Here is a 20104-nt window from a genome sequence, read left to right on the forward strand (position 1 = left end):
AATTATTTCAACAATTTGCTGTGGCTAGCACAGGTACCACCCACCCCACCTGCGCATGCACGATTCTTTCTTTTTATATCTAAAGCCCGTTTGTAACGATCACTTATTTTTAGTGCTTTTTTTCTTCACTAAAGATAATGCTATCCTAAAAATGTCATAAATGATGAAACTGTATGTGACATTCCATAATATTGTCAATTTTTTAGTACCTGTAAAATGTAAACATTTGTACATAACCTATGTTATATTAAATCTGGAGACTAAATATTTATCTTCTGTAAACTAAGGTCTCTATCTACTGTCAACGTATTATAGTGAGGTTTAAAAATGAATATAAATTTAATTTTAATTTTACAAATTCCCTATAATCTGTCAAAAGTTACTAAAAAATTGAGGGAAAATAATAGGACAGGTTCTAAACATTACAAAAATAGGACAACTTTCAGTTCCTAAAATAACTACCAAAAAATTGATCAAAGTTGATGTATGAAATGTTCAATTTTTTTGTTCCTAAAAAAATTATTTAAAAATTGACTAAATAAGGGATCGTTACAAACGGGTTTAAGAATATGTGTAGCAAATTTGGTTTAAATCAGTTCAACCGTTTAGCCGGAAAAGCGATTTACTTGCCCCAAAATCTCCCCAAATTTCTCCAAAATAATAAAAATTAAACGCACTCACTTCTAGTTGCTTTTGGCGATTCAGAGCTAGCAACGTTCCTTTTTTTTTGTTGCGCCAAATGCCGTAATTTGAAAGCAATTACCTATTGTATTTCTGTATATGAGTCAAAAAATGTATAGAATCTGGCCAATTTCCGGAAACCAAGAAATGTAGTGCCTCTGGTGACGGGGTCTTATTCTGTGATTTTAATTAATAACAAATTGCAACTTTGACGTTTCTTTCGCATGCGCAGATTGTACGGAGATTTAGGCCTTTTATCTCAACGTGAAAACCGACTGCAATGTATCAAATTAGTTGACTAGGTTCCACTATGGTGGCACTGTATTTTGCTAGTTGTTCTGAGTTCTGAAACCTCTGTATGAAGCATGGTCTGTGGTATGAAGTGATGATCTGTGGTATGCAGTTGTTGACATTAAACATGACCTAACCGTGTTGTTCTATCAAAAAATAACCTTAACCTTAGGTTTGATATGTTATTATGTTATAAAAAAAATAATATTTCACTCTAAAAGACAATACAAGACGGAAATGTTGTGCTTAACATTAATCACGTATTTATCATTTGTTGTTCAAATCTCATTTGTTACTATAGCGGTAGGTAAGTTTCTAATTTATCGTATAATCAAATTTTAATCCGTTTTACAATAATTCTATGGACAATTGGCCTAGTACAAGTCTACAATTATTGCTAATTTGTACTGCCCGGTTAAATCAATGGAATTACTGTAAATCTTCAATACTATTTACTTACTCACAACTTGTGTAGCTGCGGGATTGTATTACTTAGCGGAATTCGTAGAGGAATACACCGTTTTAAGTAAGAAAATAATTTGGTGGATGAATTCGGTAAGTAACTGTACTTTGCATTGCTCAGACTTACGTTGCTTGTATTTCAGGGCAGTCTAATAATATACATACTTCTTTGGCTGTTTGAGGGATTTCCGTTATTATTGGTGAGCTGTGGAATATTGGCACAAGTGTCTCACTTTGTAATTTTAACGGATTTTCCATACATATCCTTTTTATCCCCTTCGTTTCTAATCGCAATAGCGTTCATAGTGATAAATCATTATTTAGCATTTGATCACTTTGGTAATGTTATGTACTCTTTTTCTGAGGTAAGTTCACATTTAATTATGATTAGTCTAATAATACTTCTACAGTTAATGGCATATTTCACTTTATGTTTATGGCTTGTACCATTTGCCCTTTTCCTTTCTCTGTCAGCTAATGAAAACGCATTACCTACAGTTAGAGAGACATCTGGTAAGTGTGCGAAATATTGTATACATTCAAATTTTATGTGTTTTAGATGGGGACGTAGTCAGTAATTACTTTTCAAAAAAAGAGAAGAAGTATGGATTATTATCCCTATTCAATTATGCAAAAGAAGCCATTTTGCCTCACCAATCAAAGAAGGGATTTTAAACAACTTGCTCAAATTTCGAAATACTAAAAGAAATTTGTAAATATTTTTTGATTTAGTAGTTACTTTTTATTTATTGAATAAATTAGGCACACTATTTAGAGGACATTGTGTTAATATTAGTCATTCACCAAGAACATGATTTTTAAACACATTTAATTCCTTATACTTACTTTTCTGCAGGTGCTAAGCTAAATGCTTTTCTGAATAGGAAGGGTGGCACTGCGCATGCGCAAAACAATAATTTGAAAAGGTCATTATTTTCACTTATACTAGGGGAGCTAGCTTGAAATTCACTGAACAAGAGTGATCCAAATTTTAACCGATGTAGTTCTACTTTGGCCTATGTATGCTAAAATCGACCGTCCTCTGCCTCAGGTCATATCACTTAAGGCGCTGCGGTACCAATTCTAAATGGTAGTTTTTTGATCGCCCACTTCAGAAATAAATCACCCTGTATAAAAATTGCAAATTCGTTGAAAATATTTTTAAATTGTAGAATTATAAGAGTCCTTCAACATACCATATGGCGATAATGAATTTTAAATATGTGCGGTAATAAACCCACAATCTTTCCCCCACGCGCTAATGGCCCACTCTGTATAATCTGAATTTGGTGAAAAACACCATGTCCTGCGGACCGTAGTGAAAGCATCGGCAAGGAAAGGTAAAAATGTCAAATTGTACTGGAAAAATGTAATTTCGTTACTTTAAATGGTAACCTCTATTTTTTATTGCATTTTTGGATTCTATGTGAAATTTCAGTTCTTTTGATACCCATATATCGATATCTGCCATTTATAGTTTCTAAGTTTTTTTGACTAAGAAAAAAAATGGCGGATGCAGATGATAACTTGATAGTTGATTACTTGAAAACGGTTGTAGTCATGGCATCCCATTTTTATCAGTACATACAGAATGAATAGGGCTTTCTTTTAGTGCTCTTAAAAAAAGTTAAGTTGCGTACGACCACCCCTATGGAGATTCAAATTTAAGAAACTTCAAAGACTAAAAACTCAGTTTTTTTATGGAACCCTTTTCTTACTATTGCATGAGGTAAAGAATCGAAATGGGCATATTTAGACAATACATGTTCCTATAGCTATCTTTAACTGTTTCTGGCTTAAATTCCCATTTTATTGAATTGACACTATTTTTTCGGATTTTCTTTTTAGTAGTCGGCCAACAATCGAATTTTAAACAACCAATTCGTCACCTGTTATAGGTTAAAAGTTTTTCAAAAATCGAATAAGTAATGGCTCGCAGTGGTTTTACCTACTTTGGAATTTAATTTTTATTTATGATGAAATGGACAGAATCGTGGCACGTGCTTGCCGTATATTCATTCGAACACTGGAACGAAATTGTATGAATTTTGGAAATTTTGTACCCCCAAATGCACTACAAACCGTTGAATCACAAGTGATACAAAGCTCTACAAGAGAATATTTAAGAAAATGAATTGAATTGTGTTTGCAACACGAAGACTCTCATTTTGGACATGTGTTGAAGAAGAGAAGGTTTTAAATAACTATTATCCTATTTTCATATAAGTTTGTGTTTTTTAATTAGGTATAGCTGCGATCACATTGCTGTCTTTTTTATTAATGGATTATTTAGACTAGAATCAATGATATTAAAGAATCCTTTCCTTGATTTGTTTAATAGATATTTATTTTATTACTTAGGAGTATAAGTAAGTTATACTTTATGTGACTGAGTATGTAGCGAGGCGAGTTAAATTCATACGAGTCACATAAAGTAACTTATACTTCGAATGAAATACTATATTTTATTTTCAAACGTAATTTACATATAATGTAGGAAATAGGTCAAGATGCACTCAATAGGTACCGCAAATAATATCAGCATAACATTGCTTTGTATCCATGACTACAGTATAACTCAAACTGACAATTTCACTAACGCAAACTTGACAATTTTCGTTTTTGTAAAGCAGTTATCTACCGTCTACGGGACCGAGATGGTCCTGTATATTCAAGATGCCAAATGGGAAGGAATATACTGGTCATTTCGAGGACTTCTTCAACTTTGTTGCCAGATTGCAGAGGTGATATTACTTGTTTAACACAGACATGGAGGGTGGAAATCTGATACAGTTGCTGCAGGGTACATATCGAAGAATCGTTATAGAATAAAGAAGACATTGCCACCAAGATCCTTCTGCATGATACAGTGAAAACTCATAAAGATTTGAAGATTTCAGAATCCAATACAAGCCCAATGTTACAAAATGCCACTTTAAATAATTGCACGTTTAATTTTAACGTCAAGTAGAATAATTTTCTTCAAAAAAGGTATAGTTTTGTTTGATTTGATAAATAGAAATATACAGGGTGATTCCTATAGTACCTGCCACCGTTTGGGAGCGTGTAGGTGGTGCGTAGGGGAGTATTTTGATATAGGACACTTGGGGTCGGAAATCTAAAATAAGGGTGCCAGAGCCAAATTTACCTTCTGAAATTTCGCGCCTGTAGGTAGGCAACCCAACCGGCCGGCGGTGCACACGGAGCGATCTCAGGCGGCGATGTGTGGCTGACACTTGATCAGAATTTTGTTTAAACCCACGAAATCCCGTCTGCAACGACGCGTATCAAGTGAATAAACACTATGGCAATAGTATAATAATAGTTGGCTAGATGTAGGAAGTGCATTGAGAACAACGGTGGCCACGTTGAACACTTGTAAACGTTATTGCTTTTGACTGTCGTTTTCCCTCCTTCCCTCCCATGTCGCTTCCTCGCGCTAACTCGCTCTGCATCGCTCCGCGCGAAACGTCGGTCGGTTGGGTTGCCTACATACAGGCGTGAAATTCCAGAAGATAAATTTGGTTCTGGCGCCCTTATTTTAGATTTCCGACCCCAAGTGTCCTATATCAAAATACTCCCCTAGGCACCCCCTATACGCTCCCAAACGGTGGCAGGTACTATAGGAATCACCCTGTATAGTGGAGCGAAATCGGGCCAAAAATGTGAAATTTTTTTCGAGGTATAACAAGATCAGACCTAGCAGAGTATGTAGATATTGTAATTCTGCATCCGAAATGGTGTTTTACGACATTTTCCGGTGGTCATGACATTTTTTATAGTCAAAAAACCACTCAAAAGTGTCTTAATAAAAATTTATGTTTTTAGAGATTTACATACCTACTCTACTAGGTCTGATCTTGTTATACCTTCAAAATTTTTTTTCCCATTTCTAGACGACTTTTTTGCCCGATTTCGCTCCACTAATAAAGTTTGTGGACGTAAATGCTAAATGTGTATTTTGTTTTCACTAGAGTGGCGTATAAATGTTATACGCCGCCGGAGTATAATACTTATACGCCGCTCAAAATAGGTGTCAAAAAAGTGACACTTAAACCTTCATAAAACTGTCGCTATAACTACAGTTAAACGACGTTTGAAAATAAAATTAGATTGTTATAAAATCATGGCCAACTACTAAAAAGAAAATGCGAAAAAAATGGTATCAATTCAATGAAATGAGAATAAATAATCTGAAACTGTTAAAGATAGCTATAGGAACATGTAATATCAAAATATGCCAATTTCGATTCTCTATCTCATGCAATAGTAAGAACATGGTCATTCCATTTAAAAAAGACTGAGTTTTTAGTCTTTGAAGTTTCTTAAATTTGAATCTCCATAGGTGCGGTTGTACGCAACTTAACTTTTTTTTAAGTAGGTATACTGAAAGAAAGCCCTATTAATTCTCTATGAACTGATAAAAATGGGTTGCCATCCCTTAAAGTCAAAATAACTTAAAAACTATAAATTGCAGATATCGATATGTGGGTATCAAAACAACTGAAGTTTCACGTAGAATCCAAAAATGCAATAAAAAATAAGGGTTGCCTTATAAAGATAACGAAGTTACTTTCTACTTCCGGTATTGCAGCCATTTTGAAAATATTTTACATCGATTCGGCTTTCAGAACAACTCCTAAGTACGAATTTTCAAAAACCTACCCATTTTACTTTCCCAGAAACGTTTAACTAAAGCTCCCAAAAAAACACCCTGTACCCATTGGGTATAATGAACAAGTTCCTGCACAAAAATATTAGGTAGGTACCTAACCAATTTCTGTAACGATTTTAATTTTGTTTTCCGAAAAAGGTACGATCGTGTTAATAATCGACCATTAACCGGTAGGTACTGAAAAGGAAACGTCTTTAAGAGTAAAATGGAAGGATGATCGATTATAATTTCTTATCTTACGAACTTTTGCAACTAAATGAACCAATTCATCATTTATAATGGGGTTACTCTTTTTAGTTAAATATAATTTGCGCCACATATTCGAATAATTTATTATTCCACGATTCCACCCTACTGTGAGAACATTTGTGGAGCATCGTGCACGTCACTTTGTGACAATAAACAGGTGTTGAAGCTTTTGCGAGGTTTACAGTCACGAATCAAAGTTCGTACTAGATTCTTGCCACCTTTATATATTGAGTGATATTTTTCAGTAACTACCTGCTATTTTCTACTTTACTGCGTGACGTGAGTTCATACAGTTTCAATTTTCACGTAAAGGTTGGTATTGTAAATTATTGGCCGCCCATAGATAGGTACCTAATATCGTTTCATTTTTTATTTTTTACTATATTTTATGAGTGCGCAGTTTTTGATTTAAATTTCTCTGTTTAGCTAGGTAGGTACTAAATTAACTGATATTCGGTTTCAAATCAAAAACAAAAATTCATACCTCAATGTGCGTTGTTTCTTCATTATATTCATACGGAATGCGGTGTTAATTTTGTATACTACCCGCAAATAAGAATTATAATTATATGCATCAACAAATAAGGACTATAGCTACTCCTTTCATGTGAAATAAATGTATCACAAAAATTTTAGGTTAAAAATATGAACTATTTATCTTTACTTCTATATTTTCTTCTTAATTATGTTTGTGCTCAGTATGCGTATTCTATTCTCCACAAAAATTTCAAAAAATGCGCTGTTGTGGCCACTTTGTCCGTACGTCCGTCTGTCCGCCCCTGCAGCCGTTCGGTCGCTACTAGTTCGTTATCTTAGGAGCTATTGTTCTACTTTTTTTCGTTGTTTCGTTCGTTACGGTGTCGAGGCTTGCACCAAGAAAAGAATTTTTTTCTATGCCGCTTACGAAAAAAGTTATGGTAAAAAATCTATTTTCTTCATGTACTTATCATTATTTTACACTTTTGCCGTTTATTTACGATCCTCGAGATCGTTTCTAATTTTGTATTACTGTGTGTCTATCTGCTCGTCCGTCTGTCTGTCTTCGTCTGTCTGCCTGTCTGTCTGTCAATCTGTCTGTCTGTCCATGTGCAGTTATGCACGATAACTCTGTTGTATTTACACAATCTAATTTTGTATTTGTTAAAATACTTAAATTAAATTTTGCATGTAGGCATCTCGAATAAAGGTAAAATTAATGACCGAATCAATAAAAAATTTGATTTGAGAGTAGGATTCTTCTGAAATTAAAGTAGCACGTCAAAAATGGATTGCACATGTGCAACGCTAACTATGTATCTAACGTGAATTATTATTTTCCTTTGCAATTTTTGTCTAAATTTTATAAAAATCAACCTATAGACTTCAGAAGAAGCATCGGAATTCGGTTTTGCGAGATATCCAGTCAATTAGTCATCTGTTTAAAGAAACAAAAACAAACAAGTACAAATTGTGCACAACCCTTGTGCAGGTAAAGCGCATTTTTTTAAACACCCCTACGAAATTTCTTCCATAAATAAGAAAGTTGGCACTGCACATCCTACACAAAAGCAAATTTGGAAAATGGCGCTACTTTTGCTTTTATTCCAAGCGGCTATGTATCAAATTTCATTTAAATGCCCAATGGTTATATTTCTTCCAAACGTCCCAATTGCCCTTTGTAGGTACTCGTACTTTCCTTTGACAATTCACTCTTAAGATATAAGGAATTATAACCGATCACGACAAGGGATCGAGGAGGAAGACTATGGTTAGTATAAATTAATTCCTTTCGTTGAGACCTTTCATTAGAGTACCAGTACTAGTTCCACCCCCCCCCCTCCTTTCCCCCTCCACCACGTACTTTGATAAGAGGACAAAAAGAAGGGCAACTGTTCCTTTCGTTGAGACGTTTAATTAGAATACCTACAATGAGAGATAAAATTTATTTTTAACCCGTTTGATGAAGAAGCAAGTAAATATAGTTTTCGAACTTCGAACATATCTCGGTTATTGGTTGCTATTACTTTTAATCTCGTGCTAAGTTTTCTTTTTTTGCCAAAAATTAACAGATTTTTAAACAAAAGTGTGTCGGCTTCGCTAAAAATTGAGAAAATTGACGGAGTGATTTTTTTTAACACAAAACCCACAAACGCGATCGGCGTATGCTGGTTCAATTGCATGATTAGTAACACGGCAAAGTCACGTGCTTCCAAGTTTTATGATAATTGCGATATTTAATTTCTAATGGACCCCTACTTTTTGAAAGAATGACGGATTGCGGCTAAACGACTCATTTTATATATCATGTCTAATACATGGTCACACGAAAATTGACCGAGCAATCGAAATATGCAAGAATATACAGGGGGTTCTATTAAAAAAATGTAACTTTGATATAAATCACCCTGTATAACAATTGAAATTTCGTTGAAAATATTTTTAGGTTGGAGGGTCCTTAAACATGCCCCCACAATGAATTTTAAATATATGCGTTATATAAACCCTCAATCTTCCACCCACACACTAATGGCTCACCCTGTATACCTCACGATCAAACCATATATATAAAAGAATATACAGTGATATTCATGTAGAAGTAGACATAGGGATTTCCTATAGGAATTTCCTATGTCTACTTTTACATGATAAAAGGTCTCCTGAAAGACGCCTAATTTTATGCAATCAAAATAACTTCTTGAAACAAATAAAGATCTGGCTGTCATATTAATTATTAATTTGAATCTTGTTGCTTTGGTTCACAGAAAATAAATCTCTTAAGCTCCTTTAACTGTTATCGGCACTATAACAGTTGGAAATATCAACTTTTTCTTTACTTGAATACATCGCACACGAACCGAAATTAGAATGTCTCTGGAATAGGGAAATCAAAGTGATAAGCAGATCCTGATTTGTTTAAGATAGTTACTTTGGTTGCATAAAATTAGGCGTCTTTCAGGAGACTTTTATCATGTAAAAGCTTAGTGTAAAGAATTCTTACACTATGGTAAAAGTAGACATAGGAAATTCCTATAGAAAATCCCTATGTCTACTTCTACATGAATATCGCTGTATATATGGCTCAAACAATTCCGACATAATGATGTTGTGTACGTACACGGGCCACAAGCCAATTACGGTTTTATTTTCTAAGACTGTATGTGAAATGAAAGGACTTCTGTTGAGGAAGCAATATTTAATAGGGTTAAACAATTAGTTTCCTCAACTACAACTTTAACTTTCTTTGATCCGAAAAGAGATCAAATTAGAGGTAGATACCAGCCCATATGGAGTCGGGGCAGTTATCACTCAAAATAAATTAATTAAACAAATATAGCAAACGAGCTCCTGGGTATGCAAAACCAAATTTTAAACCTGACGTTAGTTTTGATTTTATTTCAAGTGTATATGTACATCCTACACAAAACCAAATTTAGAAAATGGCGCTACATTTGCTTTTATCCCAAGTGTCTATGTATCAAATTTGATTTAAATCCCTCCATAAATAAGAAAGTTGGCACTGCGCATGCGCAAAACCAAATTTTAAAAGTGGCGTTAAATTTGCTTTTATTCCAAGTGGTTATGTATCAAATTTCATTTAAATGCCTTCATAAATAAAAAAGTTTGCAATTCGGTCTGTAAATGGTCGAAATGCGCAAAGGGCACTGTGAATGCTGATCGATTAGGCTCAACTTTTGGAATTGTGTTTTATATGGCTAAAGCTATGCGCATATTGAATTTCATGCAATTCGGTTCATAACTAACGGAGATGTCAAAAGGGCCTACTCGCCCTCATTAATCAAAAGGAGTTGCTATTCAGGATACGTATTTGGTTGTGAGCGTTTTAATTATTATTTGTGCGAGCAAATTAATTTTAAAACCGAAAGTGACCATTATCCACTTATTCTTACTGGACTATTAAAAAAAGCTCTAGATGAAATGTAACCGCGAATCCAGAGACTTGCGATAAAACTTCTTCGATATCAGTTCACGCTTTCGTTCGTTCCGGAAAAGTGCCTTCAGGTACACCAGATGGCATAGTTGTGACCCCTCAAGCGAAATTATTAATACCAACTACATACTTAGATTCATTGTCGAGAAATGATAAACGACCCTTAAAGCTACAACCGAAAAATATTTTTAACGTACCTAATTGTAATTGTTATACAGAGGGTGATTTATATCAAAGTTGCATTTTTTTAAAGGGAACCCCCTATATATTTATTACATATTTCGATTCCTTGGTCAATTTTAGTGTCGCAATCCGACATTTTTTCAAAAAGTATAAGAGGAGTAAAAATGAAATATCGCAGTTATCATAACACTTACAAGGCCGTGACTGCAGTGTTACTAATCATGAAATGCACTAACATACGCCGAACTCTCAAAGTTAAACATCTTTTGTGTTAAAAGAAATCACTCCGTCAATTTTCAAAATTTCAATCAAGGGTAACTTGATTATTTTAAATGGAAATACCATTGTTTAAAAACAATGGAATTACCAAGTTTTTGATTACCTTTCTAGCGATATCAGCATGTTGGTATCTTTTACACATTTTTGTAAGCCAACCATTTCTAATAATTCAATGGTTTTCGATTGTCAAAGCCTCTCGGTAATCAGTAGGCCGTTATAAATTATAAACACCAATTCAAATGATAAAACATTTACCCCCATCAAAATAAAACAAAAACTCTTGTTTTTCATAGCCCATTTTAAAAGATAAAATAATGACTTTTGCATTTAAACCAATGTTTAAATAGATCAATATTTGAATAGTAAGCCACGAAAGCCATATTGGAAAATGTTAAATCAAAATAAACTGAAATAACATCTGTCAGTTTAGTTAGTTCATTGGCATTTACAATTCTGTTGTTGATTGTTGACTAGTGAAGTTAATTTGTTAGAAAAATGGAATTTGAATAAAATTTTAAACGGTGCTATGAATTTTTAAGTACCTACCTACTCAATTTTTTGCTCTTTTACAAAATGTTCTGGTGCACATCGTAGAAGAAATGTGGATTCAGCACGATGGTGCTCTACCTCATTTTGCTATGTACACGTTAAAGAATAGGTGAATCAAAATTTCTTGGGAGGTGGAGAGGTCGACTAGGCCCTATAAATTGACCAGCGCGCTCTCCAGACCTGACACCACTGGACTTCTTCTCAGGGGGATACGTGAAACTGTATGCAAAAAAGTCCCAACAACAAAAGAGCATATGAAAATGCGCCTGCGTAATGCTTCCGCATCCATAGCGCCAGCTGCGCTTCGTCGTGTCAAGAATGATTTCCTAAACCTATCGACAAATATGTTTTGTTTTGAACATTTATTGAAATAATTGTTATTGTTCTCTTATTTTTATTTCAACTTTTTATTTTGATTTTTATGGTTTTTTGTGTTTTGTTTTATTTGGAGTAATTTTTTTAAATTTCAGTTGTTTATAATTTTTAACAGCCTACTAATTACTGAGGGACTTTGAAAATCGAAAAACGCTGTGAATCATTAGAAATTGTTTAATTACATAAAACATGTAAAAGATAAATATCGACATTCTTATTTATAGTTAGAAAGGTAATAAAATCCTACATTTGATGCGATAAAAAAATTTTGGGAGTTCCATTAAAAAAATCAAGTTATACCTTTGATTAAAATTTTAATAATTGACGAAGTGATTTCTTTTAAGCAAAAGAAGTTTAACTTAAACCGTTCGGCGTACCTATATTGGTACATTTCGTGGTTAGTAAGAGTAGTAGTAAGCTTCTCAATTTTAAGATTACCTACTGCGATATTCAATTTTTACTGGACATCTACTTTTTGAAAAAAACGGCGAATTGCGACCAAACGCCTCATTTTACATCTTATGATAGATACATAAAGTCACACTCGAAACCTTCCACCACAGATTTAATTAGTATATTTAAATCTGTGCTTCCACCTTCCACCCACATATTAATGTAATGGCCCACCCTCTATAAGCGATACTTTTTTTCAAAAACCCGCTAAAACGTAGTTTGAGAAACGTGCGAAAAAATGGACAAAGAGTCCATAATACCAGAAGAAATGCTTTGAAACGAATAACTACGCCTGATACACATAAATGTTACAAAGGCATCAGTAGTCAATACATATATGTGTCTGTGGACCGACGTAGTACATACTTATTACCTACAATAGCTTATTACTTCGGGTATTTTAAACTGTTTTATGAGGATGTTTTATATTAATTTCATTGAGAACTATTTCTATTCAACAAAACTTTGTGTAGGTACCTATCTACAGTTAAAGGTATGCAATATGTAGTTCAAGTTTACGTTTTACTGTTATTACCTATAATGCAACTAAATATCAAGTTATACTTATAGGCTGAAGTCATGTTATGCTAAATTGATTTCCCTAAAACAATAAACTTCCAATACATCAATCCAAAACACATAAATTTGTATATCAATTATCTGAAGGAATTCAATTAAATTCGTATACAAACTGGACTCAAAGTTTTAATTAAATGCTCAAACTCGCATATTTTGTTAAATTTTACCAATTTTCATTGTAGTTTGTCTTTAAAATGACGCTCCGATTATGTAATGTATGCATGCAATGGAAATTAGAATTATTTATGTTGAGTTGTAAAATAATGTCACTTATTTCAGGACAGCGTGTATATAATACCTATATCTATCAACCTAGATAGGATGGAGGAATTAGAAAATATTCCAAATCAGCGACTACTAATAAAGCTCAGTTCTTTTGGGGAGGGACACATATTCGCACAGCTCTCCGAAATTATTAACAAAATGTTGACAACGGAGATGATGGAGGACGAAGGTGTCGAAGATGAGTTCAACATGGTTTTAGCGAGTGATTATAATTGGCGCTTGAATATTTATTTCAAATTGCTAAAAAAAATTCGAAACACGGATAGTGGGTAAGTAGAGCGAACTTTTTATTTATATGCCCTCATTCTTTTCGTCATCTACTTTAGTTAATGAGTTTCAAAGTAATTACAAAAGTTTTGTGCCACTCTGCTTGAGTTTCCTTAAAAAAACTCTTTTCAATGCGGCATCTAACAAATTTGATATCTTAAATTGAAAATCGGAAATAGATATCCGCTTTCGGTGCCATAAAAAACGGAAAAATTGACAACGTTGAAGGAAGTATAGCTGCGGGATATCGGAAACTAACCCTAGTTAATCTATTTTCTGTCATCGCATACGTGACAAGTGCGTGTTAATCTGTGTATATTTGCGTGCTATTAACGTTGCGTGCCTTAAAGTTTGTCGCATGATGAACACTCGAATTAAACATACGACATAAATCAAGAGCTTATAAATTTGATGATAGCTTTCCTACGTTTTGTCCGCATTTTTGGAGAAAGAAGCGTGTCAAATACAAGATATGTGTATATTACCATCGCTAAACTTTTAATAGCTTGATACACATTAACTTATTAATTGTAACATGCAAACATTCTAATTAGTAGTTCACCACAAATGAAATGGAGAGCGTTTTTAAAATCTTGTGAGAATGGAAGCTGCGTTCAACATTTCATTTAAGCGAATTATTAGGATATTAAAGACAAAATGCGTTTTTTCAAAACTTAGTTTTTCCGCACGGTATTAGCATATCTGTTGAGATCCAGCACTGTTATATATAGAAAAATTTTGTCGTTATTAGCGAAGATATTTATACTTACTTTATTCCACACATAATGAGCACCCTGTATGTGCATAGTGAGTACCTAGTGACAGTGACAGTCATTAAACAAATTATTCGTTGATTTTCTCTAAGGGTTAGATAAAAAGCCTGGAAGTCGATCTCTCTCATTACCAGAGTTGGACTGGGTCAAGCATAGAGTGACCCAGTGACCCGGTGACCCAGTTAGTTTACTGACCCAGTGACCCGGTGACCCAGCTTGACCCGGTTACCCAGCTTGACCCAGTTTGACCCGGTGACCCAGCTTGACCCGGTGACCCAGCTTGACCCGGTGACCCAGCTTGACCCGGTGACCCAGCTTGACCCAGTGACCCATCTTGACCCAGCTTTACTCAGTGACCCGTCTTGACCCGGTGGCCCAGTAATTAAATTATTGTTAGGTATCATCCATAACAATTTCAAGTAACTTTTAATTTAAAAAAAAACTTCCTCAATAATATTCGGCAACAAGCACGTAGCCCAATTTCATTCAAGAGAACTAATACCTAAAAAAATCAAATGCATTTGTTTATAGTTTGTAGTCAAGTAGTCAATGAAAGTATTTAGAGAAAAGATTTATTTGGATTAAGCTAACTAGTAGAAAAAAATTAAATGTGAATGAACACCTGTAAGCAAACTGGTAAGCCCTGAAGCAAAGAAACGAAGGAGGGAACTGTTTAGAAATAACATTATTCTAATACAATTCGGGACATGGAAAGTTTTTTACGGCAGTATTGAAGCAAACATCACAGAAATGGCAGTTGTCAAGCAATCGAGTATTATTTTCAACAAACCAGCATTTCATTTATTTCATAATCTGTACACTTGAACCGAGGGCACTGACTTAACTGCGTTATTCGATCTAACTAGGTTACTGGGTCGAATTGGGTCTCCGGGTGAAATTGGGTCGCTGGGTCAAACTGGGTCACTGGGTCAAACTGGGTCAAGTTGGGTCACTGGGTCAAACTGGGTCACTGGGTCTAACTGAAAAGAGTATGACGTGACCCAGCGACCCAGTGACCCAGTTTAATTTAGTGACCCAGGTGACCCAGTTGACCCAGTGACCCAGTCCAACTCTGCTCATTATAGATCTCTTACATTAGGTTCAATGAATGCCGCCCGCGTTACCTGGGTTAGCCTCGAATTGTTAGCGGAAACCCGCACCCTGGCGGGACTTGTTCTGCGATAAAGAAAACATTTTGAATATGATAACACTAAAAACATGCACGAGTTAAGCTCCGAGACACCGTAAATGTTGAATCGATTTGGTTCAACTTTTGGTATTCCGTATTATCGCTAAAGCTATTCAGAAAACAAATGAGTAACCAAAAACCATTGAATTTTTTTAAATACCAATATACTCTTTTACCCTTATACCCTTTTATTAGGTTCGTTTGATAGAGATTGTTTTTTTTTTCTATTCGATAACATAATATTAATTAATTACACCAACAACGTTAATGGATATGGAAATGGATAGTGGATATCCTACATCAAAATAAAGCAAATGAACCTTTAGGTTTCTTATTAAACCTTGAAGACAAAACGAAATTAGCAGTGAAATGGTTTTCATCGCAATAAATGTTCAGATTGTTCGCTATTAACTGCGAGGCGAGCTTGAAAAAAAATTAATTTCTTGTTGGTGGGTGGTGCTAACATGTTACGTCATTGAGAAGAGAAAAAGAATCTTATAACGCTGATATTATAAATAACCACGTTATAATATATTTATTGTAAACCACTTTTTTACATAGGTAATGGGGGCGCATTCTTAATTTGACAGCAATCAAAAAAACAAAAACATATTAATATGGGCCGTCTGCCGTAGTTGGCGGGAACGCGGCCATGCCTTCTGCTACGACTTTGGCTCTCAGTGGAACAACTGCCCTCGAACAATGGAAATGGCGTTACAATCTTTACCAAATAAGCCTAACAAAAGGGTGCATTGCTATTTAAAACCAGGTGCCAAATTCTTGACAGAACAGCTTCCTAGCTCAAAACCAACTTTTGTTTGTGTTTAATACTATAATTATTATTACCAATAATTCATTCATCTATTGTCTAAAGTCAAGCAACGTTGCTCCCGGTTAGTATTTGAATGGGCAACGCGATTTTCCCTCATGCATTTTATTTGCTTTTATTAGAGGGACCTATATCATCAAAATTTCATTCAAATTGCTCCATAAATAAGAAAGTTGAGTTGCCGCGATTTTTTGCGCATGCGTTTTATTTACTATTGTTAGAGGGCCCACCATGAAAATTTCGTTTAAATTGCTTCATAAATAAGAAGGTTGAGTTTTGCAACACGATGTTTTGCGCATGTATTTAATTTACTGTTATTAGATTTTTCCCGATTTCTTATGGTAATTATAATGTACATGAATCCATATCAATCTTGGAGTGATAACGAAGGTTACCTACCTACTCGATTTTTGAAAAAATTCCCCAAGGTAGTGGTAGATCATGTAAACAAACGGGACCAACAAACTACCCAATTTTTATTTCGGTGCATCCCATCTCGGCGATGTAAATCCCGACGACGTACACCCCGGCACCGTTTTCCCGGTGACAACCCATCTCGGCGACCATTACTATCCCGGCATCGGTTATCCCGGCAATGCACACTTTCCTAACGCCGTCTGTCCTGCCTCATTTCTCTTTTGGTTTTTTTTTTGGACATAAATAATGATATGCTTTAGAAGCGGATGTCTAATTTGGTACCGAAAGTGGCTGTTATTGTGCCTGGTCGCTGTGATTAATGCTTAGAAATAGGTATAGGAGACCGACATATGCAAGGAAGCTCAAATAAGTTACACAATTGCCATCGGTGCAAAGGACCCATTCACCCAATCACACTATAAAATAGCAAATCAGAAAACTTAATCCGGATGAATTGTTTCAATATGACAAACATGAATTTGCTTCATATGTTTACCGCTTCTTAAATGTTTTCCATCCCTCCGATCGCAGAGTTCAAATTGCCTGGACGACCGAAGCCGGGATTGTCCATCGCCGAGATAACCGAAGCCGGGAAGTAGATGGTCGCCGGGTTGGCTTGTCGCCGAGAAATCGGTGCCGGGATGGTCATCGCCGGGATGACCGTGGCCGTTTTTATTTATTAGTAGTGTACTCACTAACTCACATGTGATCACGCAGATCTCAATTGCTAGTCATTCACAGGTTTTCCCCTTCTATTCCAAAGAATTATACAATCACCCATGTGGCCGACTAGTCGTACAAATAATTGTCATTCTATCACTGTTAGAGCCTCGGTTAGAACTATTCTGACCGAAGTACCTACTTACGAGATTCAAATCTTAAGATTCTGGCACACCAACCAAAAAGTGATATTGACGACATATCATTTATAGTAGGGGAGCTAGCACGAAATCCACTGAACGAGAATGATCAAAATTTTAACCGATGGAGTTCCATTTTGCCCTATCAGAGTATGCTAAAATCGATCGTCTGCCGCCTCAGGTCATACGACTTAAGGCGCTGCGGGTACTTCTTGTGCTACCAATTCTGAAAGGTTGTTTTTCGAGAAAATAAGTTATACACTAAATGAAAACGTTGATAATAGCTCTTAAAAAAATATTTAAAAAAATCGCGCACATTTGATAACTCCGTAAAAAAACAATTCTTAGTCGGTTTTTCACGAACTTTCTACGGATATAACTAGGTTACCGTTGGAAGAATGAAGCTGATTTTTTTTACAGACTGGTATATTTACCTATGTGCCTGAATGGTAAACGTAATCTACCGTGTACGTAAATGTTGGAACATCAAGCTTCATAATACCATTTGCATTTAATGCAAATCCAATTGCACATCTAACGTGCTAGACAACAATGCTTTACATGAAAATTTATTGATCAGATTTTAAGGTAATATGCAACACACATGCGAGGTACATACTAGGCAACGTTCTTTACAGAAGATTTATTTTGAATTTAAGTATATTTCGTGAAAATATCTCTTTATATCCATCAATTCACTACTCGTACCATGAACAAAAAGAAAAATATCTGAATCAATTGCATTGAAATTGAAGTTTCACGCAAATTACATCAGTCAATGCAAATCGTTGCTGCAACTGACATGTCATATCGATATCACAATTTATTTTATAAGAAATAGCTGCCCGACCCGGCTTCGCACGGGTGTTTATAATTTTCGCATTCTTGGTTACATGTTGGGATGGATGTGCATGTGTATGATGTTGGTTATAGAAAAAATAATACCGCAAAATTTAGATTGAAATCCCTTTCCCGAATTATATTTGCACCAAAAAATGATGTCATTTGGAATACACATCAGTTATAATGTTGAATATTCTGCAAGACATGCTTCGATAGAGGGCTTTGCTCCGAAAGAAGTGATCAATTCAGTGGTTCAGGTGGCTTTGTAAGTTGCGGTAATTTGACCTATCTACTGGCACAATATAATCCTGCTGGTTCGAGTCGAAACCTCAAAGCGAAAGGAATTCTGTGAAGTATTGGACTCGATTATCAACTTTTTGGACGATAATTTGAAGACACTCGGGTTTACATTAAAACCTAGAACTGCCGTTTTCATGTCCCCAAAAAATACTTTCTCATTGCCCCTTTTTGAGCACTGTTGGAAGATTCTTAATACAACGTTTTGTTTCGGAGAAATTATCACAAACTATATTTTTTATATGACCCGTGGAAAAAGTATACACTGTATTTAGTACCACTTTTTATTACGTTTTATTACGAATCCAACTATGTCCGTCACACAAATAAAAACAAACGTTGGAAATTGTTGGTTTCAACAGGTTGGCGCACCCGGACACAACGTCTTAATCGTGCAAGCATACGAATCTAACATTTTCCAGGAATTTATCCGATAGGTATGCTCGCAAGTTGTGCGCGGGTACTGTCTCGTAGAGTTCAAAAAGTGGCAATGAAAAAGTGTTTTTTGTCTTTCTCGTTGTATCTGTTCAAATAACACCAGCAATTAGCAAAAAATAAACACAAAATCGGCAAGTTTTGGTTTTTCTGTCATATCTTCGGAAGTAATCGGAATTTTTTTGTTTTCTCTAAAGCACGATAATAATGGTTTAATTGCGCATCTTTTCTCTAATTTGACCATCGTCGTATCTTCTATGGTTTCGATCTCCATGATAGACATCCTTATCTTGGACACAGTTTATAGATTTTTTCCAATTAATTGGTGAATTATTTCCGAAGAGTTGGCCAAATAATGAAAAATCCTGGCCCCCCCCCCCCGGGACGTCCCTGCGTTTATCCGACCCCGACTTTTACCCCAAGCGAGAGAAAGCCCGCACCATACTGTAGTTTATATAGTAAATCTTAAATTACTTAATTCTTAAAAATTTGGAAAATGTAATCCCTTTATGGCTTAATTGTATGTTGGATCGTCCTTGCCCTTTTTATAAATAGAATTTGCGGAAATGTTTTTAAAGTAGCCGCAGATGTAGGGTAGGTAGGTACGAATTTATATTGAATATGTCGAAGACTATTATTTTCATAAATGATATAGTAACATTTGCATCCTTTGCGTGCATTTGTTTGCTTTCATTTTTAAGAAAAGAGAGCATTACCTACATGTTTCGATAACGCAAGCACAACAAAAAAAGGACTATCTAATTTGATGCAGTCGTTGATGCGCGTAATAATATATGTATAGATAGATAGACAATAGACATGGAAGATTGCGATTTGTACGACGAAAGAAAAAAAATAGTTCGTGTAAATAATGCAGCAGTGGACAGTGAACGTATTAAATTCACTAAAGATAGAAAGTACCGCAATCCATTGGGCTCGTGTGTTAGAGAGAGAACGCATGATTTTTGCCCAAAAATGGCGGAAGTTACCAGATTCTAGTAACTTTAATGTTAGGGATTGTTCCACCTGTTTGGAGATATCTGTATATATTTTTATAAAACATGACAGTACTATGAAGTTAGGTTATAAAAATTACAGCTATTCAGATTTTATTTGTCAATTTTTTTAAGTTGGCAGCAAATTTGCCCAAAAATGGCGGATGATTGCGGTACTTTCTATATCTAGTGACTTTAGAACGTATAAAC

General features: G+C 35.0%; 2 protein-coding genes across 8 annotated transcripts in view; both read left to right on the forward strand.

Annotated features, from left to right (window-relative positions):
- The first annotated feature begins 1082 nt into the window (after positions 1 to 1082).
- On the forward strand, positions 1083 to 2213 carry LOC116163775 (protein TEX261). Its single transcript, XM_031477890.1, has 5 exons — positions 1083 to 1279; positions 1448 to 1527; positions 1578 to 1799; positions 1845 to 1947; positions 1994 to 2213. Exons 1-5 carry the CDS (start codon positions 1210 to 1212, stop codon positions 2107 to 2109), a joined length of 591 nt encoding a protein of 196 aa, XP_031333750.1. The 5' UTR covers positions 1083 to 1209; the 3' UTR covers positions 2110 to 2213.
- A 9938-nt stretch (positions 2214 to 12151) lies between these two features.
- Positions 12152 to 20104, forward strand: part of LOC116163608 — a 31407-nt gene continuing 23454 nt past the window's right edge. For 3 of the 7 annotated variants that reach the window (XM_031477625.1, XM_031477628.1, XM_031477630.1), the window contains exon 1: positions 12152 to 13258. In XM_031477625.1, coding sequence (XP_031333485.1) covers positions 13026 to 13258 — 233 coding nt within the window. In that variant the 5' untranslated portion in view covers positions 12152 to 13025. The remainder of the gene's footprint in view (positions 13259 to 20104) is intronic. The other 4 variants (XR_004143778.1, XM_031477627.1, XM_031477629.1 and 1 more) reach the window with 2 other exon arrangements.

Source organism: Photinus pyralis, unplaced genomic scaffold (assembly GCF_008802855.1).
Source record: "Photinus pyralis isolate 1611_PpyrPB1 unplaced genomic scaffold, Ppyr1.3 Ppyr1.4_LG2, whole genome shotgun sequence".
Classification (NCBI taxonomy): Eukaryota; Metazoa; Arthropoda; class Insecta; order Coleoptera; family Lampyridae; genus Photinus; species Photinus pyralis.

Excerpts from the sequence above, each read along its gene's own strand:
- LOC116163775 (XM_031477890.1), top strand. The coding sequence starts at position 1,210 with ATGTTGTGCTTAACATTAATCACGTATTTATCATTTGTTGTTCAAATC. Across the intron at positions 1,528-1,577 it reads TAATTTGGTGGATGAATTCG|GGCAGTCTAATAATATACAT; the intron begins GTAAGTAACTGT and ends CTTGTATTTCAG. Across the intron at positions 1,800-1,844 it reads TTATGTACTCTTTTTCTGAG|TTAATGGCATATTTCACTTT; the intron begins GTAAGTTCACAT and ends ATACTTCTACAG.